The sequence below is a fragment of the Lactuca virosa genome, chromosome 8 (assembly GCF_052849685.1).
Source record: "Lactuca virosa cultivar CGN04683 chromosome 8, Lactuca_virosa_CGN04683_v6, whole genome shotgun sequence".
Taxonomy (NCBI): Eukaryota; Viridiplantae; Streptophyta; class Magnoliopsida; order Asterales; family Asteraceae; genus Lactuca; species Lactuca virosa.
In genome coordinates this window covers 220,187,633-220,198,618 of record NC_136433.1, presented here as the reverse complement: position 1 = coordinate 220,198,618, position 10,986 = coordinate 220,187,633, and the positions used below count along the sequence as shown (strand labels likewise).

At 33.1% G+C, this 10,986-nt stretch overlaps 2 protein-coding genes across 2 annotated transcripts; both read right to left on the bottom strand.

Annotated features, from left to right (window-relative positions):
• Positions 1-1,674: 1,674 nt before the first annotated feature.
• Positions 1,675-3,725, bottom strand: LOC145134570 (protein GAMETE CELL DEFECTIVE 1, mitochondrial-like). The gene is made up of 4 exons (XM_079069407.1): positions 3,626-3,725; positions 2,428-3,140; positions 2,164-2,353; positions 1,675-2,089 (listed from the first exon to the last, which is right to left on the bottom strand). Exons 2-4 carry the CDS (start codon positions 3,090-3,092, stop codon positions 1,865-1,867), a joined length of 1,080 nt encoding a protein of 359 aa, XP_078925533.1. The 5' UTR covers positions 3,093-3,140; positions 3,626-3,725; the 3' UTR covers positions 1,675-1,864.
• Positions 3,726-8,073: 4,348 nt separating this feature from the next.
• Positions 8,074-9,783, bottom strand: LOC145128853 (uncharacterized). Its single transcript, XM_079063638.1, has 3 exons — positions 9,626-9,783; positions 8,446-9,298; positions 8,074-8,329 (listed from the first exon to the last, which is right to left on the bottom strand). Exon 2 carries the CDS (start codon positions 9,272-9,274, stop codon positions 8,474-8,476), a length of 801 nt encoding a protein of 266 aa, XP_078919764.1. The 5' UTR covers positions 9,275-9,298; positions 9,626-9,783; the 3' UTR covers positions 8,074-8,329; positions 8,446-8,473.
• Between the last annotated feature and the right edge of the window lie 1,203 nt (positions 9,784-10,986).

The window sequence follows — 10,986 nt, the reverse complement described above, 5'->3', positions numbered from 1 at the left end:
AAAATACAGATATTGTTGTTATGGAGAGGAGATCGAAGAGGGAGAGTGGTTGCTGGCGGCCGGAGGAGCGAACACCGGAGAAAATATAGCGAGGCGGAGAAGTGACAGTCCGGTGACGGAGACACAGTTGTTCAACGACTGGCGACAGTGGAGGAGATGCAGTTGGGTGGCGGCAGCGACGTTATTTCGGTGAGATTTGGACGTTTTCCGGCTTCGAAATTTCTGGATCTTTATTGTTAATATTGAGTTAAGAATTTTGTAATTCGATAAAAATTTTGATTTTGTTTTGGAGAACATCAAACCCGATTTCCGCTTCGTCTTCTTCCAACCAATCACAATGCGTTGTTGTTTCTCTCTCTTCTCGCCAAAACTTCGACGAGTGCCCGGTAGCGACCCCCCTAGCGAGTGCTAGGGGGCGGTGTTTCAAGTTGGTTAGCGAGGATAGCGAGGCCGGTGACGACCTCCACTCCGCTTAGCCTAATAAGTGATATTCACAAGTACATTCTCTGACAAAAATGAAATTTCAAAATAGACATCACCGACAAATAAATATACTTCCGAGTTCTTCAAATTTTAGAGTATTTTGAATTTTGATCCATGGGCCATGGCTCAAATGCACACATGCACAAGGGCAATCCATGGCTCAAATGATGTGGCCACTTGCAAGGGAGTTTTGGGGAGTTTTTAAATCCAATGAAGTAAATATTTTGAAGTCCCTAATGAAAACGCTTTCTGTTCCAACTTAGAGTAGAAATGAGAGATCAAATTATATACCATTGCATTCATTAAATGCATATGATTATTTTTTATAATTATTCAAAAATTTGGCTAGTTATTTTATAAAATATAAACATTGAACTTATCATAAAATAATATAAAAGGATAAAATGGTAATTTTTATCATTCAACACAACAATATAGAGGTTTCAACAAATCATCATGTTAAAAATGCATATTTTAAAAATCAAGATCCGGCCAAACAACCCCATGTATAGAGTAAAACTTATTATCATTATAAATCATTACCTTTTTTGAAAACACTCGATTTCAAACTCTCAAACTAATTTCCAAACACAAGAAATTAACCCTAATTAGTGGGATGGCCCGGTTGTTGCAACAAGTTTATCTACTTTAATAAATGAAGATTTTTTTGCCATTTGTCACACTTTCATTCAATTTGTCAAATATCATTTTGTGGTTATTTTAAATTAATTTTATTCCACATGTCATTTTATGGTTTTTCTATTTTATTAAATTCCACATACTATTTAAATGCAATAATAAATGCATATTAATTTCCTTAATGAATTTTTCTTTTAATTTCAAAATTATTAAATTAAAGCTTCATTAATTTCTTTTATTTATTTATCTAATTTATTTGTTTAAATTTAAAAAAAAACACTTTAATTTTTATAATTTAATATTTTTCTCATTTTTCTTATAAATTAAAACTTCTCAAATGTTTAGAATTTTATATTTAGTTTTTTTCTTTTAAATAAACTCATGTAATACATCGGTCTCACACCTAGTTAATCTTATATTTTGGACATCATTAATATAATGTCCTAAGTTCGGCAATGACCGTTTATGTAGTTTTTTGAAACATGATGATCTATTCTGTCATTTCGTTAGGCAGGGACTGTTTCTGTAATTTTATGGAACACAAGAACCATCTTTGTAAATTTCCTATTAAATCAGGAACCATTTATATAAATTTGGCCTAACAGGTTCCATTTCGAAAATCTATGAAATGTTTTGGCCAAAGCATATTACATTTATATAGGTAGTAACAAAGAAACAAAAAAGACAGATGTTTGCACTACATTTAACACAAACAAAAATCCTAAATATGTGAGAATTGAATTTATTTTGGGTGTAGAATCTTCCGTCTCCTGCGAGGTTTCTCTCGTTTTACAAACATTTTCTCATAATCATTAAGTGGTCTGGTGGACCCATCAGCCAAGCTCTTGAACTTCCAACCACCCCCATCCCCCCGTTTGCCACGTGGCCCCATCTTCTCAACTGTAATATCCCATCCCTCTGTTGGACGCCTCCTACTGTACTTGTGCACTTTCACTTTCCCCTCAATCTGTCATGTCATAAAAAAAAAAATACCATAATATAATGTCCTAATAACAATAATAAAATAAAAAAATTACTTACTTTCATCTTGTTAAAGTTGAATTTCTCAAGAAATTCTTGATATAAAATTTCATCTTCTTTCATTGAAATCTCATACAACACCTCATCTGGATCCTTAATGCTTCCATCCCAACCTTCTGGCATCACTTTAAAATCCGGCTTATATGGTAAAGTCGCAACATGGAATTCCCTATCATGCCAATCGAAGAATCTGAACAAAAAAAAAACAATCGATCATAAGGGTATTATGGTCTTTTAAACAAATAATTAATATGACTCACTCACTCAGGGAAATTATCAAGCAACTGTTCAACAGAATCATCGAGAGGGTGTCCAAGTTTTTTCTCCATTTTCTCTTCATCTTCCTTCAACCATAAAATAGCATGAACCCTTTGTCTCATGATTCTGTAATCTTTTGCTAATTTCTCAACAGTGTAAACTTCTGGATTCTCCTTATGAAACCGATACATTTCAGCCTTTTCTGAATCTTTCAAATATGACCCTCTTGCCCCTGGCTCAATCACCTGTTTCATTAACAAACTTGTTTCACGCATCCTTTCCTTCCATTTACTTGCAAACTCACCATCTTTTCTAGAAGCTTCAGCTGCCATTTTCCTTAGCTTTTCCATTTCATCATCATCATCATTATTCCAACTTCTAGGTACAAGTTGAGATGACCTTAATACCCCTCCTCCTCCACCACCACCACCACCGCCATCATTGCCGCCTACTTTGTGTCCTATAACCTCCCCATCAAAATGCTCTTTAGTGAGCCCGCTTGACCAAGTTGATGCAGAGCCCCAATCAATATCACCTTCGTTTCCTTTATTAGTTGAAAGAAAACGATTGCTTAAACTGAAAGTATAAGCTAATGAATTTGTGATGCTTTTTAACTGTGTGGCTCTTGAATTTGTAGAGAGTTGGGAAATTGCATGAGTAAGTAATCGCATCTTTCTCAATTATATCTTTAGTCGATCTTTCTTCTCCAAAACTAATACCTGATAAAACCCCAAACACAAAGTTAACCATGTGATCAGATTGGTTTAAAATGTAATTCACATAAACTAGTTACCAGTTTATGTTAAACTAGCTCAACTTTTCTTTTCTTCGATGTCTAAGGAATAAAGGAATGATAAAAATGTTACATATTTACTTGTAGAGCAAGATCAAGAAATAAACATACACCCATACACACATAAGGGGCTGATTTCGATTACACAGAAATATACAAACATCTGTTTTTAACACAAAATATGTAGCAACTCTGTTTTCATCAAGCATTTATCATGTGGAGCTGAGTTCGAATACACACAAATATACACACAGCCGCACATCTGTTTTTAACAGAAATACACACAAATTGAACCTCATTCGGTAGAAAGAAAGCTTGAAGAAAACGAGAAAGAAAGATTGAAGAAATCGCACAAAATCATGTTCAATGGCACAAAAAGTGTTCAGAAAAAACGATAAAATGGAGTCGCACCTGAGGAAGATGAACGTGAGTCGGAGGTCCTGTTCTTGCGATGTTTAGGGCAAATGAGATAATTAATTTTGTTCGGGTCCTTCCACATTTGCTAGCGGACCGAATCAGGGAATTCCATGGACCTGAGTCCATTTAGAAGGTTATAACACACATGAAAGTTTTGGACCCGGTCCAACTTTAGACCCAATCTAGTTTTAAAGAATTTAGACCCATTTAGAGCAAATTAAATACACAACTTCCCTAATTAATTCTATTAAAAAAATATGTTACGTTGAATTGTATCCGGTTCAACTTTAGACCCGATCCAATTTTAAAGTCAAATCAAATACACCTTTATACATAGACAACAACTTTCTTCATTCTATCAGTAAGTACGTTTTATCGATTTGGACCCAATCCAACTTTAGACCTGATCCAGTTTTAGAAGCAAATCAAATACACCCTTATTGATATTCAATAAACAACAACTTTGCTAATTCAATCAAAAAATATGTTATCTTGTTTCGGATCCCGGTTTTAGATCCGATCCAATTTTAAAGGCAAATCAAATACACCCTACAATATGATAGATAAAGTTTCTAAACACTGTCACTTGTAGTCTTGATAATCAAATGTTTGAATAATGTTCCATAATAATTACATGAAGAGTTAAGATTAAAAACGGTTTTTTATTAGTCGGTTTTGTTTAGAATATACTTTTAATCGTGAATATAAAACAACTTATTTATGATTAAAAAAATTTGTATTTCTCATTTAAAAATATCTTTTAATTGATTTTAAAATTAAAATCACAATTTTAGTCTTAATATTATAATTTCTATTTAATTTTCCACTAGAATATATTTCAATTGACTTATATGTTTGAAAATATATATATATTTCAATCCACTTGAAAAAAATATATAAATATTAATTTATTACATTTAAAATGCCTTTTAAATGTTATTATTAAAAAAAGTATATTAACTTTTTTAAACGAGAAACTAACTTACTCTTAAATATCACATATGTTTCCTCTAATAAGAATCAAACCTAAGACCAAATACTCTTTGAAAATATACATGAAAAAACTAATGGCACCGGCACACTTTCTTGACCTAAAGCGTATACTTTGTTGTTCTCTTATTTAACATAAAGTTCGCCTCCTACTAAAGGGCAACTTTGGTCCTTTTAGTTAGAGAGTTTAATTCCTATATTTTTTTTTGTCTTTTTTGGTAAATTTGGTGTGCGATTTTTTTTTCTTTTTGGTCTTTGTTTGGCAATTTCAATCATTGTTTGGTTTCTTTGACAAATTTAATTAATGTGAACCTTTTTTTTTCTTTCTTTTTTTGTCCTTATATTGGCAAATTTAGTCCCCATATACTTTTTTTTTGGGTTTCTTTGACAAATTTAGTCCATGTGTACATTTTTTTTTTGAGTAAATTACACGAATGGTCCCTATGGTTTAGAGTAATTTGCACGTTTGATCCCTAACTTATTTTTTTAACTTGTAAGGTCCCTATTCAATGTTTTTGTTACTCGCTTGGTCCCTGTCTTACCTAAAAAAACTATTTTGCTCTTGATTTTTTTATTTATTTAAATAAAACACACCACCAACCTCATCCCCTCACTTTACCTTACTTACCCCACCATTTTTCTCTATTTAAATAATAGTATTTTTTAGGTAAGATAGGAACCAAGTGCGTAACAAAAACAAACAGTATGGACCAACGACGTAACAAAAACAAACATTAGGGACTTTCCGAATTAAAAAAATAAATTAGGGACCAAACGCGCAAATTACCCCAAACCATAGGGACTATTCGTGTAATTTACTCTTTTTTTTACTTATCTTGGCAAGTTTAGTCTCCTTGTACTTCTTTTTGGTCTTTTCTTTTTCTTTTGCAAGTTTAGTCCTTGTGAATATTTTTTTCTCTTTTGGTCTACAATTCAACCCATCAATTTTCTAGACATTTGTGTTTATCATATGTACTATATATAATTTGATTTTCGTTAGTAACTTGCGTTCCTTAACTTATATAAAAACAAATTTACTTGCTTATTAGTTATTATGCATTTATTGGTATAAATTCTAGATGTTCAACATTTCGACGTAAATTTAGAACTTTCGTTACTTGCTTTATTTATATGTGTGTATCGGTATAAATTTGAGTTTGTCTATGTTTCAACTTAATTTTTTCTATGTTTTCGTACTTATTTTTATGTTCGTTTCGTCGCTTTTTACGTATGAGTCGGGTCACATATACTGCGTTTTTTATTATTATTATTTTAACTTTCATTCTTTAACTTTAAAAAAAATGTTACTTGCTTATTTTAATGTATGTATCAACATAAATTTAAGTTTCTTTACATTTCGATATAAATTTTGTGTATGATTTCGTTCTAATTTTATGTACGTTCCATACGTATCAGTTTGGTCACATATAAACATTTTCATTCGACAATATAAGTCTAGTGGATATTTCCACCGACACTTGCCACCCTTCAACTTTGTTAAATGGCACTTTCTAACCTTCTATTTGGTGAAATAGCATTTTCCAGCCCACAACTTTATAAAATGTCAATTTCAGCCCTTGCCTTAGAACTTTCTAAAACGTCAATCTCATCCCTCCATTTTGTAACGTTTCATGTTTAACATCTGTAGTTTATATAATATGATTTTCCTATAGTTATCTCCCCTCTACTCTATCAAATGTCATTTTCATCCCCTCAGCTTTAAACTTTGTAAAATGTTCATTTCACCCCCCCCTCCACTTTCTAAACTTTCGTGTTTACCCCGATCCACCAATAATTTTGTCCGTGATATCGACCTTGTATATTTATCTATCAACAAATGGAATGGGACCTAATTTTGATCAATACATTCGTCTAGATTCAATTTACAAACATATTGACGTAGCCACAACATGCGACGGGCAAAATACTAGTTTATGTTAAAAGTAAAATGATCACTTGATGACCAAGTGGATATGGAGGATGACATGATAAACATTCCCGTATGATTGACAAGTTCAAATCTCATCAAAGGCACATAAGGATTGGCTAAACATGAGGTGTGACGTGGTTCGAAATGGGCCACTTAGCTTGATCGCCAAAGGTGTTCCCCCTTCCCCATAACTTCAAAATATCGAGAAGCCGCTTCAGTCATTAGGCAAATCATTTTTATATAAAAAGTTAAAACTCTTTCCCAAATTGTAAAAATAAAAAAATTATAATAATAAAATAAAATAAATCTAATTGCAAAGCTTGTATGAAGATACACAAAAAGCAAACAAACGTCAAGAAATGATCGAGACTTCTAGTCTCCTATTATTCAAGGTGTGCGCCATATAAGAAAAAATATGCATGACCCAAGCACCTTCAACAAGTACTCTTGCATTTTTTTTGTTCATTTGTTGATTTTACAATCTAGGATCCAAAACTCGATGCAATAAAAAGTTTGAATATGTTAATATGGTGCCGATTAAACCGCTAAAGGGTGTCATATGAATTATAACCATTATGAATATGCAAAGTAAATATAAACACAATCGAAACCAACAGGCGCCAATATATCAATAATAACATCGTGGGAGGAATGAATCTTTCCCATCCAACTTTCCATATATGTGTCACATTAGTATTTATGTCTCCTCTCACTTCCATTTTTCGTAACTCTCAACAGAAAGGGTCCATCCTCCCAACCCCCACACCTTTTTAAATGTTAAAACATTTCTTAAAACGATAACCAGTTAAATGATAGTTGAGATCCTAAAACGATAATTAAAATCATAATATACAAGTACTGAAGCTTGTGATAGAGAAATAAAGGTATGTTGGAAATGATCAACACGAGCCTCAAACCCCACCAATGGTCACCATTCGCCTCAAGGAATGGCGGGACCTGTGATACCGCACCCATCAATAGCCATCGTTCACCTCTCAAACTAGCTATTATCTACAGTTTCACATACACAAATGATCAGAGTGCTATGATAGATTGCTTGATCTAAAGATCAAGCACGTACCCTCACAAATTTGAAAAATGTTTATTTACTTATTAATTTTTCAAAAAAAAATCAATAAGCAATATTTGGGTAATAAAAAATATTTTTGAAGCCTACTCATTTCCAACCTCCTTTCCGATTCAGTTCATATGTCATTTTAGGTCAATTTACATATATAACTCAATCCAAACATTTTTTTTAAAAAGAGTTTACTAACTTATAGCTTCTTGCCCGTACGTTAATCCAAACTTCTTTTTTTACAACACATAAGTTGATAAGCACTTATAAATAAGTATTCATCGAGTTAAATAAACAATCTCAAACACCCTTTAAAGCCTCACAAATAACTCCAAAAACCCTAAAAACGCTTTGAAAAAGCACCAAACTTCATTAGAGGCGAATTGAACAACATTATCCCATAAATGCAAGAGATTAGGGTTTGCCAGCCGGGCCGGGCCAAGATGACTTAAACAACATTATACAGAATTTGTTAAATGATCATTTTACATATATATATGTAAACATAAAAAAAGAAAAATAGGAAACATTATTCAAGTAAATAAATCATGTTCTTGCCTTTACAAAACCATGATAAACACAATCGATTACTATGCAAACTAATGAGAGGAAAAAAAAAAACAAAAAAAGATCACTTGTACTATAGACTTATATGGTCACGTCTTTGAAGCCAACAATTCTATGCACGTTCATGTTGAGCCTGCAGAAATAAAATATTTCAGCCCATATCACCATTTTGTTATTTATTTCAAAGTATAAAAAGGATCAAATATTCCAATAATAAGTTTACTACCTCAATTAGCAAAGTGAACTTACCTCAGCAGGCTGTATAAAGCTATGAACATTATGATTGTATAGTTTTGTTTTCTTTTAAACGAGTTGTTTCCTTGAACACCTGGCATTTAGATAGTGAACTCCTTTCTATATTTTCAACTGATTTAGGGCTTTTCCATCTACTATCTTCATTAGGGTTTAATTGACCCCGATTTTGACAAATACTCAAAGGCAACTTCTTCTGTTTCATTCTTCCCCTTTTCCTACCAATAATACCCTTATCCTCTTCAAATTCATCAACTTTTATCAAATTTTCATCTTCATTAATTCTACCATTTTCCAAAGGAAGCGGGATTTTAAGCTTCTTAGGAATTCTAGGGGACCTGTTTATGACATGATGCAACTGTCGAGCTAATTCTTCATCACTTGTTTTTCCATTTTCAACATTTGAATTCTTGTTATCATACAACATTTGAACATCAACATGTTTCTTTCTTTTGTTCTTCTTTGAGGTAGATGATGAAGTCTCCTGCTCATTAATAGATGCTACTAATTCTAAAGCTTTCTTGGCGGCAGCCATGGCAATGGCTGCCATTACCGCCTTCTTCTCAGCTAAAGCTCTTGCAGCTATTGCAATCTTGGATGCAACCTCGGCTGCTGATCTTGAAGCCTCCACGATCTTCAATTGGGAAAGATTATTGTCATTCGGATGAACACTCAGCAAGTTATTGAGACGGGTACCAAATTCGTTCATGGGATTGGAAGTTGATGGCGGATTGGAATTGCCATTCCCATTCCGGGATTTCATACAGGCAAGAAGCCGTTTTCGTGGGGGCAAAAGCACATTGGAGTCCAAGTGATTAGCTTCCATTATCTCTACAACATAATCTCTTATCTGTAGAGAAATAACACAATAAAGGAAAGCTTTACACACCTTTAATTTCAAATCGATCATGTTTACTACGGTAATTCAATTCAAGTTTAGATAAACCATATTCAATTCCATAAAAACAGAGCAACAAATTTCAGGGAAATCTGAAATTCTTCAGCTTTGTACATTAACAGACGATTTGAAAAGAATCTAACGGTGAATTTGATTCAATCTAAATGGCAGGAATTTAGATTTTGAAGCTGTCTGTTCGACGAATGTATAATTTGATTGAAGAAGAGGATGTAATTAAATATAAGAAGAGTTGATAAGAAATTAAGAGGAACAACATACCTGATCGAGTTATGGTTGAGGAACAGAGGAAGGGGGCATGTGTTGTTGTTAGGGTTAGGGTTTTGAAGAAAAATGGTATGCAAGTATTTAACAGAGAGAATGGGGGATTCACGTAAATGTAAATCTCCTTTTAAACATCCTCTTTTCCCAAAATCATATTTTACATGCGTTTGCAAGAAACCGTTAGGTTTGGTATATTTCTCTAAACTGAAAACCAAAACATATCATTTTTGTTTATTTTTTTAGATTTTGGGTTTAAGCGTTTCAATTTCCGGTTTTTCCACATATAGTTGTGCACAAGTTTACGTAGTTGTAACTATTTACGTACATATTTAGTTATTTACTCAAATATATGGTAGAATGTTACAAAATATAAGTAATTTCACCGAGTAGAATGGATATATGAGCCAATCCTTGGGAAGCATGATGTATGACTTAGGGATGAACATTCGATTCAATGGAATGACTTAGGGATGAACATTCGATTCAATGGAACCACATCGTACAGAAAAAGACCCGGAACAGGAACTGGGTTTCGGTCCAATTTCCAGTTCTTCATTTCTACTAAATCGATTCTCGGTTCTTCAGTTTTCGATCCGAATTTGGATCCAAGCTCATCCTAATATGACTCGGACCGCAAGTTGTGATCAATGGATGTTAGATTATCTTGAGGATCATCAAGTCAAATAGTGTCGTCTAAATATCACTAATGTATTCTCTTCCTCAATTAATATAGGAAAATTGAGTAATCTAACCCTTATAAATGATCTTTTTGACAAAAATTATCATTTTTTTAAGTAACCACATTCTTCAGAATACATTGTTCCGGAGAGGTCTCCGGAATTCCAGAGTACGATTCTGGACTATGGTTCCAGAATACTTTTTTTTTGGCGTATGTCATGTGGCTTTTTGTTTAGGTTTGGTTTTATAAATAAAAAAAATTAATGTATAAGTTTTGCTTTCGTAAAATGTATAACTTTTGGTTTTAAAAAATATAAAATGCAATGAAAATCAACAAACAACTAATAATAACATAAACTAAATAAAGGATGTGTCTGTAGGTCATATTACAAATACGGTGTTCCAATTATCTTTGTCCTTGTATCCCAAAAAATTTCCGCTAATCGTTTTCTATAACATACGGTCCATGGACCGGTGGTTTTACCCTCTATAGAAACTAATTTCCCGATGATCAACGCCTCTAGGAACCAACACAAAAATACCCCACAATCCCCTATGTTGTCAATCTGTTGTGGTACGTCTTGGGCCTTTTCGAGGGTCATCTTGAAGTTCTCAAGTGAGATTGAATCAGTTGGTTCGGTACCCCAGTAGTAGACTCCCACTAACAGTTTGTGGATGTG

What these genes read in the sequence shown, in the direction of transcription:
- LOC145128853 (XM_079063638.1), bottom strand. Translation starts at nt 9,274, where the DNA reads ATGGAAGCTAATCACTTGGACTCCAATGTGCTTTTGCCCCCACGAAAA.
- LOC145134570 (XM_079069407.1), bottom strand. Translation starts at nt 3,092, where the DNA reads ATGCGATTACTTACTCATGCAATTTCCCAACTCTCTACAAATTCAAGA. An exon ending in TTGCTTGATAATTTCCCTGA is followed by an intron (nt 2,354 to 2,427) that starts GTGAGTGAGTCA and finishes TTTTTTGTTCAG; the next exon opens with ATTCTTCGATTGGCATGATA. An exon ending in TCAACTTTAACAAGATGAAA is followed by an intron (nt 2,090 to 2,163) that starts GTAAGTAATTTT and finishes ATGACATGACAG; the next exon opens with ATTGAGGGGAAAGTGAAAGT.